Source organism: Ascaphus truei, chromosome 9 (assembly GCF_040206685.1).
Source record: "Ascaphus truei isolate aAscTru1 chromosome 9, aAscTru1.hap1, whole genome shotgun sequence".
Lineage (NCBI taxonomy): Eukaryota > Metazoa > Chordata > Amphibia > Anura > Ascaphidae > Ascaphus > Ascaphus truei.
The window spans coordinates 68,582,823-68,601,373 of NC_134491.1; the positions used below are offsets into that span (position 1 = coordinate 68,582,823).

The 18,551-nt window shown below is 43.5% G+C and overlaps 2 protein-coding genes across 10 annotated transcripts in view; one reads left to right on the forward strand and one right to left on the reverse strand.

Annotated features, from left to right (window-relative positions):
- AP4B1 (adaptor related protein complex 4 subunit beta 1) overlaps positions 1–2,265 on the reverse strand; it is a 59,029-nt gene extending 56,764 nt beyond the window's left edge. For 2 of the 7 annotated variants that reach the window (XM_075615312.1, XM_075615314.1), the window contains exon 1: positions 1,925–2,265. The gene's annotated coding sequence lies outside the window, so the exon portion shown is untranslated. Of the gene's footprint in view, positions 1–1,542; positions 1,878–1,924 lie in introns of those variants that run through there. The other 5 variants (XM_075615308.1, XM_075615311.1, XM_075615307.1 and 2 more) reach the window with 5 other exon arrangements.
- DCLRE1B (DNA cross-link repair 1B) lies at positions 1,809–13,404 on the forward strand. Of its 3 annotated transcripts, XM_075615315.1 has the most exons (6): positions 1,809–2,196; positions 2,410–2,536; positions 6,448–6,665; positions 7,187–7,352; positions 9,567–9,749; positions 9,894–13,404. In XM_075615315.1, exons 3-6 carry the CDS (start codon positions 6,477–6,479, stop codon positions 10,979–10,981), a joined length of 1,626 nt encoding a protein of 541 aa, XP_075471430.1. In that variant the 5' UTR covers positions 1,809–2,196; positions 2,410–2,536; positions 6,448–6,476; the 3' UTR covers positions 10,982–13,404. The 3 variants fall into 3 exon arrangements, with proteins under 3 accessions (XP_075471430.1, XP_075471431.1, XP_075471432.1); XM_075615316.1 differs by lacking the exons at positions 1,809–2,196; positions 2,410–2,536 and adding an exon at positions 3,486–3,873; XM_075615317.1 differs by lacking the exons at positions 1,809–2,196; positions 2,410–2,536 and having other exon boundaries at positions 6,528–6,665; positions 9,533–9,749.
- The last annotated feature ends 5,147 nt before the right edge of the window (positions 13,405–18,551 follow it).

Sequence of the window (18,551 nt, forward strand, 5' to 3'; positions counted from 1 at the left end):
TTCATACTCCACAGAATGCAACCTGACTCAAACAGAATAAAATAGTAGCTTGCCACTTAAAGCAAAAAAGAACACGTGAGCAAAATGGCTGTTACATTATCAATTTAAAAGCCACGTTCGTCGTTCGGGTGTCATAAAAATTGATAAAATCACATTGGAACTCCAAGAAGATGAAAGTTTACTTGGCACTTCTATTCTACTTCCCTGGAAATTAGCACAGGTGGGCAAATATCTCGATATTCAAGGCCTTTGATGGCCATTCATTGCCTTCTACACGGAAGATTTATTACATCTCATTTAACTTATAGTCTTTGACTTTCTGTCTTCCCAAGTCATTTCACTGAAGTGTTTAACTTAATTACAATGTAAAATGGGTGCTAAGCTTTAGCACGCCTTTACTCCTATTCATATGAATGGGAGATGAGGCGGGCTAAAGCTTGACACCCTTTTGTAGATATGGGCCTATGTTATGTATAACAGAATAACTCAGGCTCTCTCTCTTTCTGTATTGATTTGAATGTTTATTAAAGTATAATAAACTAAGTTACAAAAATAGAAACATTGCTTAATACCTACACCATTGTGAATCAGAATAATTGTGGGGCAGTCTCACTCATTACATTTAGTTGCACTCACTGTTCGTCAATTTTCAGCTTTAATGGAGTTTCCCCTTTCCAAGGCAGAATTGTTCCATTCAAATGTAACCTTTTTTTTGCCCTTGTCCCCCAAACTAATCTCATATGGGCAGGTTCTGGGCCTGACAAGCCTGTGAACCGCTGTTAAAGTTCAGCAACCTAAACTAAATAGATTTGGGGTTTCTGAACAAAAATATTCAATTTGTAAGCATCACTCAGTTAAGTAAGCCCACTCCCTGAGTATGACTTGTTCTAAAAGAGTGTGGCATGTGTATTGAGTAACTTTATTGAAGTCCATGGGCCCCTAATTTTTAAGCATTGCTAACACCCTAATGATTCACTAATTAATTTTAGTCTGTAATGTGTTTAATCAAACAAATCTGATTATTAAGAGGGTTTAACTATTGAAGTCTTTGGTTGAAACAGATGCGTGCGATAGGATGAATGGTGTACATTAGGCTAACCTATTCACAATAATGAGTTCAGATATAAGTAAGCTGAAGGTATATTGTGCGTGGCTTCACTATTGTACCACTCTTGGTACTAGGGATACTAAGGGAAGTAGGGATGTCATGGGAACATGCGTCAAGAACTGCTCACACATGACACACCTGGGAAAATAATTTTGTTTGGGGCTTCTTGACTTTGGCATTGATGGAAATAGTCCTGGAAAGTGAGTTAGTCACGTCGCCAGGTCAGCACCCCATCCAAAACTAGGGCCGAGTGAAGCACCCCCTCACATCCCTACTTCCAGCCCCCTCTCAGCAAGAGAAGGAGAAAGCCTTCCACTCACAGGGTGGCACTTCCACTCACAGGGTGGCACTTCCACTCACAGGGTGGCACTTCCACTCACAGGGTGGCACTTACACTCACAGGGTGGCACTTACACTCACAGGGTGGCACTTACTTCCGAGTGAGAGACCTTGGGGGATTAGAGAGACGCATCGAAATGAACCAGACTCCCTCTTAAAGAATTAAATTCCTTTTAAATAAACTATAGTCGCTGTAAGTACACGACGCTCAGCTGATGATACTCACTAAACAAGCGACACAAAAAGGAATACTTTTTAATACAAATGGAACTCTATTTCAGTGATTGACAGTCACTGTTACTGATATAACGTTGCCATGACTGCAGGTTTCTCCTCCTCCCTCCTCAGTGATATCCCCCAGGAAGTGACTCTCAGTCTGCTCTTCTCTAGCACTCAGGGGTTCATGTTTTGGCGGGAAGGCCGCGGTCACCACAGGCTCCGCCTCCCCCTCTCTCCTAACTCCCCCCGCGTACTCACCTCCGGTCACAATAGGAGGAGGAGCCGAGCGCGATAATTCGCAAAGGTTTCTAGGCCTCGTCACCGCCCGCAAACACCGCGTCACCGCCCGGAAACACCGCGTCACCGCCCGGAAACACCGCGTCACCGCCCGGAAACACCGCGTCGCCGCCCCTGCACCACTTCCGGGATGGGATAGGCAGCCGGTGTCCAGCGCTGTGCTCAAAGCTTCACCAGCGGATGTAGTGCGCATGCGCAGTGACAGCCCCGTGCCATCCTCGGTGTTGTCCGGTGTATGTGTCAGTGCTGCATGATTAGCCTGTGTGTGTGTGTGTGTGTGTGTGTGTGTGTGTGTGTGTGTGTGTGTGTGTGTGTGTGTGTGTGTGTGTGTGTGTGTGTGTGTGTGTGTGTGTGTGTGTGTGTACACACACACGTACGTACACACACACAAAAGTATTAAATGTTTATTTAATCCAGCTGACACGTCTGGCCATCCTGTATTGCAGGGGTGTACAAACTGGAGTGTGCCCCCCACTTAAATGCTGGGGGAGCGTGCGTGGCCTCTGTAAGTCCATTACCTTGTCGACGCGTCATCAAATGACAACGTGGGGTCACATGAGCGCCGGAGAAAAGGTAAAGGTGGGGGAGGGATTATAGGAGACAAAAAAGTTTGCGCAACCCTGCTGTTTTGTATGGATTAAATAAACAAATAACTGATTTTTAGTGCTGGTATTATGAACACTGGTGAACATATCTATACTATGAGTAACTTGTACGGCTTATGGCAATACCTTCTAAGGCCTGGGACCCGCTGCGCTCGTTGGCGCGGGTGGCAATGTAGCGAGTTCCCCACCAGCAGGGGAATCCTCGCGAGCCGGTCCCGGTCCCCCCTGGCGGCACAGCTGACTACACGCTGTGGCGCGTCAGCCGCTGGAGACACCACAGAATGGTGTTTCCTAGCTTCGACGCGTGACGTGTGTGGCTGTGAGCCAATGGGGAGGGGAGGCTGCGGGAGGAGGAGAGGCTTCGGGGAGCGGGGAGGAGTGTGGAGTGAAAGCAGGTGAGTGCCTGTCTGTATATGTGTGTGCCTGTGTGTGCCTGTGTGTGTGTGTATGTGTGTGCCTGTCTGTCCGTGCCTGTCTCTGTGTGTGTGTGTATGAGTGCGTGCGTGCCTGTCTCTGTCTGTGTGTGTGTATGTATGTATGTATGAGTGCCTGCGTGTGTGTGTTTTTTTTACTTACCTGCAGCCCGTGGCAGCCCGTGGAGGGAGGGGGGGGGGAAGAGTAGCGGGTCCCTCCGCTCAAGCCACGCCCCCCCTCCCTGTCAATCCTCCCACCTCCCGCTCCGGCCCCTCACGTCATGGCCGCGCCCCCTCATGTCATGGCCGCGCCCCCCCCGACCCGTTTGGCCACGCCCCCCCGCTCCGAGAAAAGCATCCTGTAGACCGCAGATCGCGGTACAGCGAGTTGCACGCGCCGCCGGCAAGCAAGCCAGCCGTGCGGACGCGTGCAACGGGACCTTAGCCTAAGGCTGAGCTCAGACAGCAGGCGATGCAGCGTGCACACGCTAACGCGCGCCCGTCCGTCGCAAATTTGGGTTGTGCGGTGGGAGTTTTCAAACTGAAAAATTCCACTGGCGGCAAAGTGCAGCATTGTCGCTGTAACATTTTGCCACCACGACCCAAATTTAACTTTTGGACTACAGTCGCGTGACGCGAGCTGGTTCAGCCAATCAAGGCGAACCAGCTCTGTGCTGCGTTCGTTACACGCCCCCAAATGCGGCGATCTGGCTCCTGCTGTTTGAGCACAGATCGCTGTGCTGCAGGAGCATGCGGTGGGGGCGCAAACGCTAGCAAGCTGCCGTAGCAGCCGGGAGAGCGCGTGATGCCTCTAAAGTTCCCTTACCTGATCTCCGGTGGCTTCTGGCGACGTGGGGTCACATGACTTCGTGGGGTCACATGACATCGTGACGTAAGAAGAGTGGGGGTAAAGGGGGCGCAGACTGAAAAGTTTGCGCACCCCTGGTGTACACTATGGGGGTCATTTTATAGGACTAAATGTTAACTTTTCTCTATCTGAACAAATGCTAAAATTACTTTCTAGTATATTGTCTTTTGACGTTAGTGGCACACAGTATTACCTGATGGGCATTTTTTTTTTGGTGCTTTACTTTTTTAACTTTCTACTCATTTTAGTTTCCATACACTTTTGTTACCTGTTTGGACAAGTTCCACTAATTGTTTTTTTTAATGTTTTTTGTCTTTAGATTTAGCTACTGCTTATTCTGCATTGCTGCTTGTTTAAGCCTAGTATTTATACATCCACTTTCGAGGCCTGCATCTTTTCCCATGTTCGTGCCTTGTGACTCATAACGGAATCTGCTCTGCCTGTCAGGGGTGCACCTAGCTCTGATTGTCATCTCTTCGCGTCCTTTGGTGCCCCCTGGTTAATACTATGTTTGCAACCTACTTGGTGGTATATACTTGCGTCTGTCTCATTTACTCCTTGGTTTTGTCTGACGGGCGGCCATTGGTGCAATATACCGCTGTACAGGTATAGCCTTTAGTTATATATCTCAAATGGAAATATTACTGTGTGCTCATTTGCATGTTTTAGACAGGTCTGCAACCCTGCCTTTCACCATTGTCACCCAGCATACAGTGCTTCCACTGCAGCAAGGGATTCTGGGAAATGACATGCAAATGAGCATACTGCCACCTTTTGCTTCAAATCCATTTTGACATGGACCCCTATAAGCTTATGCTTGCTGCACAGCTTTTCAGCGCAGCCTGGGTTAAGATGCATAGCCAGTAAACCTAACCACAGACAGCTGTTTCGACCTTTTGGGTCTCATCAGTTTGAGGCTGGTTATACTGGCTTTGCAATTTAAGCTTTGGACAGGCATCCACCAAACATTATTTAAGTTATGGTGGGTAAAAAAAAAAAAGTGAGAAAAAACCCTCCGCCGTAAAGCATATAGCAAATGGAAATATTACTGTGTGCTCAAAGACAGGTCTGCAACTCTGCCTGTATATTATATAGATATCCCAGGGCTCTGTCCTGGGACCTCTTCTCTTTTCTCTGTATACACTCTCTCTATGTGACCTAATAATATCTTTTGGGTTTAATTATCACCTCTATGCTGACGACACACAAATATACTTTTCAACACCGACCTTACACCTGCTGTACAAACCAAAGTTTCTGAATGTCTCTCTGCTATATCATCCTGGATGGCCCTCCGCCGCCTTAAACTCAACATGGCTAAAACAGAGCTCCTCATACTTCCTCTCAAACCTGGCCCTACTACCTCCTTCCACATTACTGTTAGAACTACGATCATCCACCCAGTAGCCCAAGCACACTGCCTAGGGGTCACACTCGACTTCTCTCTCACATTCGCCCCTCACATTCAAAACATTTCTTAAACTTGTCGCTTTTTCCTCCGCAATATAACAAAGATACGCCCTTTCCTCTGTTGCTCGACTGCTAAAACTCTGACTCAGGCCCTCATTCTCTCCCGTCTTGATTACTGTAACCTCCTGCTGTCCGGCCTTCCTGCCTCTCACCTGTCTCCCCTACAATCTATCCTTAACGCTGCTGCCAGAATCACTCTACTCTTTCCTAGATCTGTCTCAGCATCTCCCCTCATGAAATCCCTCTCCTGGCTTCCGATCAAATCCCGCATCTCACACTCCATTCTTCTCCTCACTTTTAAAGCTTTACACTCTTCTGCCCCTCCTTACATCTCAGCCCTAATTTCTCGTTATGCACCATCCAGACTCTTGCGTTCTGCTCAATGATGTATTCTTTCTACCCCCTTTGTATCTAAAGCCCTCGCCCGCCTTAAACCTTTTTCATTGACTGCCCCTCACCTCTGGAATGCCCTTCCCCTCAATACCCGACTAGCACCCTCTCTATCCACATTTAAGACCCACCTTAAGACACATCTGCTTAAAGAAGCATATGAATAGCACTGTGAACATTCTGAACACATGGCACATAAAGCTTGGCCCCCTGCAGATGCACTTACCAGAACTCCCTCCTACTGTCTCTGTACGTTCTCCCTACGTACCAATTAGATTGTAAGCTCCTCGGAGCAGGGACACCTCTTCCTTAATGTTACTTTTATGTCTAAAGCACTTATTCCCATGATCTGTTATTTATATTATCTGTTATTTATTTGATTACCACGTGTATTACTGCTGTGAAGCGCTATGTACATTAATGGCGCTATATAAATAAAGACATACAATACAATACAATATGCAGCTGAACCCCGTTATAATGCGGTCCTCGGGGGCCACCCGATCCGACCACGTTATAACTGGGGTCGCGCTAATTTAAAATAAAAATTACCGGCGCGCACCAGATCGGAGGAGACAGGAGTGCGGACCCAGCAGCCCCACCACGATCCCCAGGCATATTGTGTGTGTGGTTTGGCAAAAATTATTATTTTTTTTTAAATATTCGGGGTCAACGCTCACACCGCGTTATAGCGGATCGCGCTATAATATATCTTTATTTTATTTTGTCTCTTTTGAGGATCTGCACAAGCCAACTGGAGTTTGAAAATGAATGGGACCCTTATTCCAAACACGCCCATCGCTGTGGATTTTTGGCAGACAAGACGGTGCAGCCATGTCCGCCTGTTCTTCTTATCTCACATGCACAGTGACCACACCATGGGGTTGTCTTCTACATGGAAGCATCCCCTGTACTGCTCTCCAGTAACGGCAAAGATCCTTAAACATCAACTGCAGGTATGGAGAATGGAGAGGGTCCACTTACTCCCTAGTGTTAAAATATAGAGGATTATTCATTCAAAGGGCAGTCCCTCATAGAACCAACGTGAACTAATGTCCATATCATGTTTAAGGGGTCACCTCTGGGTGATTGATTGCCTTTGTTACTCAAATCTGACACCTAAGTATGTTTGAATGACTTTTTGAAATTTGTGTTCTAAACATGGCGAGCTGAGCCTTGGTATTTATTGAATCTATCTACTCCCTTTTGTCAAATCCACACTCATGACATTTTAGCTTCCTATTGGACAAACCAGGCGATCATCTCTGATTTGACGTAAATTTTATTGGAACATAAATGTCTGATGAGCGATGGGTTTCTTGGCGGTAGGAAAAACGCAGTTCAGGTCCGGGAAACACCCTGGTTCTTATTCTGTAGAGGGGGGAAAGAAAAAAAACGGAGGGCTTAGGCATGGGGGTAGTGAGCAATGTTATCCAGGTCAGTTTGGCATGCCCCACTGTCTGTTTTTCTCTCCCAGGTTAGCAATAAATGGATCAATCCCTTAGAAGTTGGACAGTGTCACATGCTGCCAATGGATGACACTGGGATAGAGACCGTCGCTGTCACTTTAATAGATGCCAATCACTGCCCGGGCTCTGTCATGTTTCTGTTTGAGGGTTACTTTGGTACTATTCTGTACACAGGTAAGATCAGTGCATTCATCTTTTAAGGCAGACTATATATATATCTGTATCTCCCTGAGGAAGGTCCCGTTTGTTGGGGACCGAAACGTTGGTTTGGATGTAACCTGTTTTCACCTGATAGACTTGTTACAACACTATACTTGAGTGCTGCTTCCTGATTCCCTGATCTCGGAACGGTATTGTGTGTGTGTGTGTGTGTGTGTGTATGTGTATGTGTGTGTGTATCTGTGTGTGTGTATCTGTACTGTGTTAGCCGAGCTTAATAATCAAAAACGAATAGACAATACTGTTCTGTGGCTAACAAAATGCTTTTATTTGTGCGAGCTTTCGAAATACACTAATCTATTTTTTTTTTTCCGGCGGTGTTACAATGGATAAAGCATTCAAGATAAACCTATCTTGCTTTATCCATTGTAACATCGCCGGAAGAAGAGATCAGTGTATCTCGAAACCTCGCACAAATAAAAGCATTTCGTTAGCCACAGAACGGTACCGTCTACTCGGTCTATATATATATTTCTCTATCTCTCTATCTCTATATCCTCTATATCCTCTATATCCTCTAATCTCTACTGTTTGCTCATTTGCATGTCTTAGGCAGGTCTGCAACCCTGCCTTTCACCACTATCACACAGCACTTCCACTGCAGCAAGGGATTCTGGGAAATGACATGCAAATGAGCACACAGTGCCACCTTTTGCTTCAAAAACCATTTTATACATGGTTCCCTATAGGCTTAAGCTTGCTGCATGGTCACAGCTTTGAGCACAGCCAGGGTTAAGATGCATAGCCAGAAAACCCACCCACAGACAGCTGTTTTGACCTTAATGGGTCTCATCTGTGTGGGGTTGGTTAACTGGCTATGCAATGAAGCGAAAGGATGGGGTTTACCATACTGAGTTAAGTTATGGTGAGTAAAAAAAGTGACAAAAACCCTCCACAGCAAAGCATATAGCAAATGTAAATATACTGTATGCTCATTTGCATGTCTTAGGCAGGTCTGCAACCCCGCCTTTCACCACTATCACACAGCACTTTCACTGCAGCAAGGGATTCTGGGAAATATATATATATACGCGCGTTAATCACAAAAGTATGAAACAAAAAATACACAGATAACAAAACATAATAAAAAAATATTAAAACTGCATGAATAAAGTAGTTACAAGTCCAATCCTGAATTCACAAACGTGTGTGTGTGATAGGTCTAAAAGGGTAAAGGTTTGAATGAATGCCAAAATGCAAAAGGGAGGCTGCTGTATCTGGGAGAAATCACTCCCCAAGAGAAATCTGCATAGAAAACAGCGCACAACCCTAGTGCCTTACAAAAAACAATGGATTATTTAATGGTTTAAAGGAAGAAAATGCCCACTTACAGAAAGAAAGAAATAAAGATTCACATAAAGGTATCTTTGTCCTTATTGTACGATTCCACTGGAAAAGCTGCCAGACTGCCGGGGGGGGGGGTTAGCGTGGGACTACCTTAAGAAGCCTCTTATTCGGGTCAGTGTCGCTGAAGTATGCAAAAGTCCTCCGACATCCGCTCCAACAGCCGCAAGACAGGCAACGATGGAAACTGAAGCAGCCCACAGCCCACTTCTCCCACAATCAAAAACAGCTGATACAACCTCCGGCAGCGTGTAAGGAAAAGTCCCTTCGGTGCACAGACCACACCTTGCTGCAGCGTGATGACGTCATCCTTTAAACCATTAAATACTCCATTGTTTTTTGTAATGCACTAGGGTTGTGCGCTGGTTTCATGTATGAATGTGTGTGTGTATATGTATACAATATATATATAATTTTTTTTTTAAAAAGTCCCTGGTAGTTATTTTTCGATCCCACCCTTTTTAAACTCTGCGATTGAATTATCGAGAAGTCGATGAAAAAGTGTCTCCTTGAGAAGTTAAAATTTCTGTTGCCATTCACACACTATAAGACAAGGTTGTTATGGTAACAGCTGATAATAGTGAAATAAAAACAGGGTTTAACTCTGCAAAAGAATTTTTTTTAGATTTTCTAAAAAAATAAAAAGATAGAAAATACTGTAAATAAGCACAATATGATCAGGTTACGTTGGGACTTCATTTGTCGTTGTTATTTATTGCTGTTGCTTTTAATGCAGTTGCAATGCTAAGCACATCTGGGTATTTACTAGGTAATGTGATTTAACCTTTCAGACCTCCGTAACGGGTTGTATCATATGCCTCTCAGGTGATTTCCGCTACACCCCCCGAATGCTGAACGATCTGCCTCTGAGGAACAAGAAGATAATTGATGTTCTGTATTTAGACAACACTAACTGTGATCCTGGGCACAAGCTGCCGTCTCGCCAAGAAGCAACCAATCAGATAAAGGAAATAATTGATAGGCATCCAGAGCATGACATAGTGATAGGTAAAGCTGGCATTTTTAACCTTCGCTCCGCTTTATACATTTGTGTGTGTGTATATAACTATATATAATTGTTTCGTTGTATACAGTACATACATACCAAACCCACACCTATTACAGTCATTTAACACACTTTCTGTGTTGCAGGTCTCTACAGTATCGGAAAAGAATCACTCTTGGTTGACTTAGCTAAGACCTTTAAATCTTGGATTGTGGTACGTCCCCTCAGATTGGAACTGCTCAGGATCTTGGAAATGGAAAATGTTTTTGTAGCAGAGGAAGGTGCTGGCAGATTCCGCATTGTGGAGCAATCGGAAGTGAACTATGCCAATATGATGCAATGGAATCGCGTATATCCAACATTGGCAATTCTCCCTACCAGCAGACGTGCAAAAGTCTGGCATAAGGACATCCATGTAGTTCCATACTCTGATCATTCCTCCTTTGACGAACTTATTGAGTTTGTGGCTGGATTAGAGCCTTGCTCTATTATCCCTGTGGTGAAAACACAAGTGTGTGAAGTTCATTTCCAGCAGTACTTGAGTTCTAGGAAGAAACCACAAACTTGTGTGAAAATTCCTGCATCCGTGAGAGCATATATGAAGAGGCAGGAGTCAACAGGAAAGACCGGCACTGAACGTCTGTTCAAGGCTACATTTCCTAAGCATGTTCCTAGAGGTGTTGAGTTTGAGTCTCCTGAAAAGAGACCCGACTCTACTATTGGCTTTGGTAGTCTTAAAGATAACCAGAAGAGCTCACCAAATTCTTTGGACATTGAGAGTATTAACCTTCCAAAACATGATATGGGGGATTCTTTCTTAAATGTAAAAAGGAGAAGCAGGGCACACATGCCATTGACTGAGTCAACAGTGCTGATGTCAACCAAATCCCCTTGTCCTCACATGACCGATGAGTCGGACGATGACGTACTTGAGATGCCGTCCAGAATATTTTGGTCCCCCAAAGATGATAACATGACTGCAATATCGGAAACGTCTCCCTTATCTCCAGAGGCCACATCTATAGTTAGTCACGATATACCAGATAAAAAAGTCTCATTATTTTTTAAATGCACCAATATGGAGTGGAAAGGGGAAGATAGTGAGAAATGCTCTGTGTCAGCAGGACTGTCCATAGTGCCATGGAAGAAACAGGGGAATTCTGGACCTCAGAACTTCCACAGCCAAGTTGAGAGATACTTTAAGGAACTACATTCAGCTGATGGACAGAATTAATTAAACTAACGAGAGCGATAAAGGGCACTTTGCCGTAACAATGTTACAAAACAATGTTTTTTCTCTGATACGTACAATGCACACTATAGATGTTCAGACAGTATTACAACCGATAATCACTGTATTTAAAGGTGCAGCAGGACCCCCTAACAAAGTTCTTCAAGGGAACAATATAGTAAATGTTAAATGGTCCACAACACTCCACACCCAAAAGAGGATACCAAGACGCAATATATCAATGCAAGTTTATTTCATTTTTTTAAAGAAAAGTATTCTATTACAATTAGTGGAGCAGCTCCATTATGGTGAACCAATTATCTAATAACCAGGAAATCATAGATACACCTAGTTTCTCGTGTTTGATGGTTGTACAAAATAGTTTTTGATGTAAAAGTGGACCACACTCAATTTTGGTCAGTGTGGGAATGGGCTAGAACAGTGTTTCCCAACTCCAGTCCTTAGGGAACCCCAACAGGTCAGGTCTTAAGGATATCCCTGCTCCAGCATAGGTGGGTCAATCAGCGGCTCAGTCATTTTGACTAAGCCAGAAGTCGTCAAGCGCAAAAAAGAGAAAGATAGGGATAATCAGTCAAATGCTGTAGGCAGTCTGCTAGATAGACACAGACATGAATGATTAGCTGCTGGAATAGTGAATGAAAAGGAAGGGGGAAGGAAGGGAGGCAGGTGGATGGAGTGGTAGATAATAGTATAATTACAATAACACTCACGGTCGAGTATGAGTGATGCTTACATCATATCCACCTCTGGGAAAAGCTGGCTGGACTCGCTCTCTGCTGATGCGCTGGCGAACTTCCACAGCGTCACAATGGGATGACAGGTGATCACAAATAGGCATCAATCCAATTTCAACAAAAAAAGACGGTGTAAAACAGCGCTAATGAAATAAATAAAAAATAACACATAAATAGTGTACCTAGATAGCAGTGGAAACAGGCAGCCTGGCAAATTATGACAGTACAGTCAAACAACAAGCATAGAAAAAAAGGGGATTACCGGCGCCTATAAAGTCCAATAAATGAATATCAATAAAAATCAAACCAATCCTTGGAAAGTCCCAATAATGTCCTTAAGATGAATGGGCAGAGATGGGGTGGATAGATAACTCTCACCGTGCAGCAGTGCAATATGTGGAGAAATGACAACAAAACAAATTATGGTGCAGTATGGCAATCAATGTTGACTAAAAACAGTGAATACTAACAACACAAAACAGACATAACAGACAAATAAGACAAACACTAGTAAGGCTGGAGATAAACACAAAGCTATTTAATAACAACACAATGCTGGGTTACGGAGGATAACAAGGAATTGCAGCGGGTCCAGAAATGTATTACATACAGTAAGCACACAAATGAACTTACATTTAAAATCACGCGCTCCAGCTGGCCGCAGGCTCCTAGCCTCATTGCAGTTGAATCCCACCACCGCGTTCAGTAGATGGGACTGACAGCGGGGCGATCGGGAAGACTATGGTGGCGGGCGGTGGACACATTTCCTCCCCACAGTAGAACTAGGTGTTTCGCACTCGTACAGTGCTTCGTCAGGTTCATGTGGGTTTTGGTCTGTGGGTTCTTTATATAGCGTTGAGTTCCTGAGTAACAAGTGTCTTCAATTAATTTTAAAAATCCATTCAAAACCGAGCGTGACTGTTTGTTTTTCAATTGGTATGATGGTTCCCTTAGTCAACTGCTTAATGCACTAAACAATACTCATAATATAGTGAGAACAGCTAAAAATAACTAAGAATAGCCTCATAATAGTAGACTAAGCATTGTTAAAAACACACAGAGAGGCACACATCCATGCAGGTTTGTAATAAATCCCCGATGTAAGCATATGTCTAGTTTAAATGTCAGTATTTACCCCAATCAGATCATAAGTTACAGCAGTGCCATCCAAATGGGAAAAAAAGTAAAAGGAATGCTAATATTTCCAAAACAAAGTCACAGTTCTAAAAAAGTTCTTCAAACAATTCTAAGAAACTTCCTCATCTAATTAACTGGTGTCTGCAGACCCGCTGCAGGATGATGACGTCAAAGCCGTAAATGAGGAATGTCTGTTCGATACCGGGGACCAGTGTTGTTGATTCTGTCGTATGTAAATATACAAACAACCCTACGCGTTTCACTCTATTAAGAGCTTAATCAGGGAGAACACTGATACAATGGTTATCATTTTTGTATGGCGAATACGAGAATCATCATTTTATAAAATAAGATTTGAACTTGTAAATCATCTCCATGTCCTGTTTTGGTTTGTAGTGCTGGGGACCATACCACATTTACTATACATACAATGCACACTTCGTACAATATAGTAAAACAGAAAATGCCTATGTTGAATTGCCAGTTTATCATTCCTCTTTCTTATGGTAGATATAAATATTTTTTTCTATTGATCTTGATTGGCTTTCACCTTTGCACTTCCTGAGGGTCCTGCAACCCATTGCTTAGAAATGCAGTGCAGGCTCCTTTAGCAGTAAAATGGTTAAGTTTACCCTTTTGACTCTTTAAACCGTTGAAATATATATAATTATTTTAAGATTCTCCTAAGGGGAGAGAACAATCCTGGATTTGTGATTGTCATTTATGCAAGATTGAGACGAGAGAGGAAACATAAAAGAAGCTGGTCCCAGAAAGATGATCTCTTATGTTGACACACATACCAACGCATAGTGTCTCTCGTGAAAAAGAGGCACAAAATCCTGGCAATCAGGTTAAAGTTCAGCCTACCTGCCCCAGTTTTGCAGCTGGTAAGCTTTGGTACATAACTTCCCACAGTCTTTTGGAGTTGGGAAGAGGTTATTCAACACTGTCTATTATGATCATGTTACAGTGCTGAAATAAAATTAGCTTATGTTTCAATGTAATAACGAGTATAATTGTCTTTTCAAGCGGCGGCAGTGTCACATGAGCGGTTCAGCCATTCACGGTGAACCAGTTTCGTGATGTCATAGCCACGCCTCTGCCACGCCCCCCTTCGCCGCCAGCACTTTGAACGGGGATCGTTTGTGCTACTGTCACGCGGCACAGTAAGAGCTCGCACTCTCGCAAGCAAGTAGAGGCCGGCAATGAGGTGGTGGGCACACCCACACAGATCTCAGTCGCCACAGCTGCCAGCAGCTATACCGAGTCCTTATCCATCCGCCCATCTGGTGGTCACTGGCTGCCGCTCGGTATGCCTTCTTGCAAGAAGGGCTTTGATTATGTTTCTGCTACATCCAGGGGCTCGGGCACTGCTGAATTGGAGTCGGCTGCCCACTCATCATTCCATGTCACCCATATAAATATCCGGAGCCTGCTGCCCAAACTGGATGAACTAAGGGCATGGTGCCTTATGCATAAACCCAAAGCCATGGTTCTCACAAAACCATGGCTAACCCCTAAATCTCCCGATGCAAATATTGCCATTCAGGGATACTCCATTTCTAGGAGAGATAGATCAAAGAGAGGAGGAGTGGTGTTATTTTATATTGCAGACACCTTACTGCACTGTTAAATTGCCCCCTAAGCCCACCCTCTTTTGAAATTCTAGTTGGCAAAATCTGCCTCCCCTTTTCTAAGCCCATCTTGGTTGCTGGCATCTACCGCCCCTCTACAGTCCCTGACTGCTATCACCCGGTTTCTTGGCTCAATTTCTTCTCAGAATGAGAAGAGTGAGCTGCTAGTTCTTGGGGATTTCAAATACAATTGGCGCGACCCTATAAACTACAATATCCAGATACAACTCAAGTCACTTAACCTAACGCAACTAATTTCCCAACCCACACGGACAAGCATGAAATCTCCACAACCATTCCTTGCTAGATTGGATTTTCTCCTCATATCCCAGCAGAATCCAATCCTCTGGCATCCTTCCTGATATTTTCAGTGACCATGCAATAGTGTACTGTGTAAGGAAAATGAAAGCACCCCAATCAAGCCCTAAAGTTCTCACTAGAACATTTAGAAACTTTAACCCACAACAGTTTCTGGATGACCTTACCAACTGCCCATGGTACAGAATCGACTTTATTCTCACCACATGTCTTTTTTTTAAATTTTTTTAAAATATTATATAATATACGCACACACACACACACGTTCCCCAGTGACACACAAACACACAGAACACTTCAAAGTGACACACACACACACACACACTGACAGCTACCAAGTCACACACACACACACACACACACACAGTGCTACCCGCCTCCCAAGCGCGCTTGCTGTCGCCTCTGTCAGGACAGCAAAAAGCTCCTGGTAGCGCAAGCGTCAGCAAGCGAGAGCACTGCTCAGCGACGCTCAGTGCACTATGTCCGAGGCCTAATGTATCAATTTAGGCTTTTCATATTAAAGAAAGACAAGCACCAGTTTCTGGTCTGGTTATTGTCCATAGATTCCCGCCATGAGTGTAGAAGTGCAGCCCGTGTTCCAAAAACCCGACAGAACGTACGCTTATTTAATATGGGCCGCGATTAATGCAACAGATGATAAGATGGCAACAGTTGTTCAAATTTATTAGTATTTTATCGAAAACTATGACTTTTAAAAATTTTCGCCTGATCCTCGTGTGGAAGCGTGCAATAAGGAAAAAGTTATGTTGCGATCCATGTTTTTTTCGTATTATCCCGAATTTATTGGAGGGTATTGGTGTGTATCACCGGCTTTTTCCCGTATCTATGATGCAAAAGGCGAAAGGTCGTGTTAAAACCAAGTAAGAAACGCCAGTCGCTGGCAAGCAATGCACCAGCACCGGCTTCCAATAACGGTCTGACCGTCAGTGACAACCCTTGCTGTCTGTCCCCGCACGGATACCTGCAGCCTGAACCGGATTTTGCGTACAGTTTCGAGCAAGCTTGCATGTACCTAAGCGATTTCCAGCCTCATCAGCTGACTACAGGTGTAGTAGTCACACTGTCACCTGTCAACGTGTATGATCAAGAATACGGGACTGGCAGTGGCCCGGCGCTGGCACCAGCTGAATGGGAAATTCTATGGTGAGTAATGTTGCCGTATTTTATTCTGTTTTTTTTATTTTGAAAATATCAATATCAGTGCGATTCAAAAGTCAAGCGATTCTCCTGTAAGCAATATCATTGGCTGAGCGGCTTCTACAGTACTGTAGATACTGAACAATTGGTGGAACGCTAGGCGCATGCGCATTGGAACCTTCTTGAAACGCATATGCGTGTCATCACATCGACGGTAGGCACATGTGAACAGGAGACGCCCCCCGAGAAAATTATTGGTGGGACTGATTGGGAACTTCTTTAGGGGACTGACCATTACAGTAAAACTTTTATTTTTGTTTTTCCTTAGAAAAGAAAACTTTGTCATCTCATGCGGAAAACGGCAAATGGAGGGATTTCGATGGATAATATCGCTTTGTGTAACAATGCCTGCACATTGCTGAATCGGATTTAAAAAACCACGTACCGGAGTCTACAGTTTATATATATATATATATATATATATATATATATATATATATATATACAGTGTTCGACAAACCTATACATTTGCTCGCCCCGGGCGTGGATTTAACCCCCGGGCGAGTAAATATTGGCCCAAGCAGCACACGTTTGGTACTAGGTGGCGAGTAGATTTTTTGGTGATTTGTCAACCACTATATATATATATATATATATATATATATATATATATATATATATATATACATATATATATATATATATATATATATATATACATATATATATATATATATACTTTATAATAAACCCGAGAAAATAAAAAGGATGCATTTATTCTACATGTATTCCAGTACATATGTGTATTCTATACCCGTACAGCATGTATTGTTTTAATATACAATATGCAATCTTATATGCACACAGCCATAGCCTCTCCAACCTTGAACACATACTTCAATCTGCCTTCTTGGGACTTGAAAATTGGATTTCCTAAACAAACTGTTTTTAAACACTGACAAGACTGTAACAACGGTATTTAGGACTAACGCTACATTTTTAAAGCTTCCAATGACAGCTCCAGATCAGAAGCAACGCTAACACCACCCTAACTCCTGTTATTAGTTTTAAATACTTGGGCATACTGTATGGTTTGACTCCCATTTAACATTCGGGATGCACATTGGTACCCTGACATCCAAAACCTATGCCAAACTAGGTATGCTTTATAGGAATAAATCCTCCCTAAGTCTGCTGGTCAAAAGGCGTATCGCACAGCAGATGCTAATACCAATTATCGACTATGGGGACATAGTATACGGCTCGGCACCCCAAACTTATCTTAGCAAACTTGATACCCTCTACAATTCAATATGCCGTTTTGTTCTCCAATGCAACTACAACACACATCACTGCGAAATGCTCAATGAACTAGATTGCATATAGACTCAAGTGAAGACCAAAGTTCATCTTTCCTGTCTTGCCTTCAAATACTTTCTGGGTAAGCTATCCATCTATCCTCACCCCTACCACATGCAGCACTTATCGTCTGATATCTGACGCCAAAAGACTGTTCATGGTTCCAACGTTGAGCAAAGTATCCGGCCGTTCCTCCTCTTACCGTGCACCCCAAAACTGGAACAATCTTCTGGAGACTCTCACAGCCACCACCAGTCTAAGTTCTTTCAAAAACTAAAGCTGTCTCACATTTTAATCTGGTCTGTAACTGTTACATACGCCTATAATACCGTATATATATATTATCTCTAACTGTGCATACTACAGTATGTCTTATATATAATGTATACCGTGTTCACTTATGTAACTGTATTTGTAACCATGTATTATTTGTCATCTTAACTCTATGTCCTGGATATGCTTGAAAACTAGAGGTAACTCTCAATGTATTACTTCCTGGTAAAACATTGTATAAATAAATAAATGCTGCTGGCCTGTCACTACTACTTCCTCTCAGTTTGCTAGGGTTGGCTGACATAGGTGAGCCCCTAATTTACTAGCTTGAGCATGTTGATTGGGCAACCTCAGTTAAATGTGATTGGTTGAGCTGAATGCGCTATGGTTGGCTGATTGGTTTAAAGCCCTGGACGCCACTGATTGGTCTGTTTCAATCCTGGGCTCCCTTCTGATTTGGTTCTTGTTTTAAAGCCCCAACAGCTGATAGGCCGATTTGTAATCCGAAATGGCTGGTTCACCGACCTCTGTCCCCTATTTTCTGAACTAGAGAAGCCCCAGCATATCAAGTCCTACCCTTACCCACTTTTTTTTTATCCTTGCCTGGGGTAGTAAACCTAGTATTACACCAAGCCTCACCTTCGAGCTATAAATTACTTTAACCCCTGAACCTAAGAACATGATTTCCCCCTCCTCCCCGTAATAAAGGACCTTTTTCTCCCTGCTCTAAGAACTTTATCTCAGAGTCCATCGGACCTATAACTTCTGCCTGAGAGGCACCAAGCTCGTGCAGCTAAAATTCTTGTAAGTTTAAGACTTTTATGTGTGGCCCCTTTTTATTTTATTGCTGTTGTCTGGATTTTTAACCCTTTAACTACCCTTTTTAAAAGCGCTTATTGTTTTTTGCATGCTGCATTTTATTTGTAAGCTTCTTTTGTC

What these genes read in the sequence shown, in the direction of transcription:
- DCLRE1B (XM_075615315.1), top strand. Translation starts at nt 6,477, where the DNA reads ATGAATGGGACCCTTATTCCAAACACGCCCATCGCTGTGGATTTTTGG. An exon ending in TCCTTAAACATCAACTGCAG is followed by an intron (nt 6,666 to 7,186) that starts GTATGGAGAATG and finishes TTTCTCTCCCAG; the next exon opens with GTTAGCAATAAATGGATCAA. An exon ending in TGGTACTATTCTGTACACAG is followed by an intron (nt 7,353 to 9,566) that starts GTAAGATCAGTG and finishes TATGCCTCTCAG; the next exon opens with GTGATTTCCGCTACACCCCC.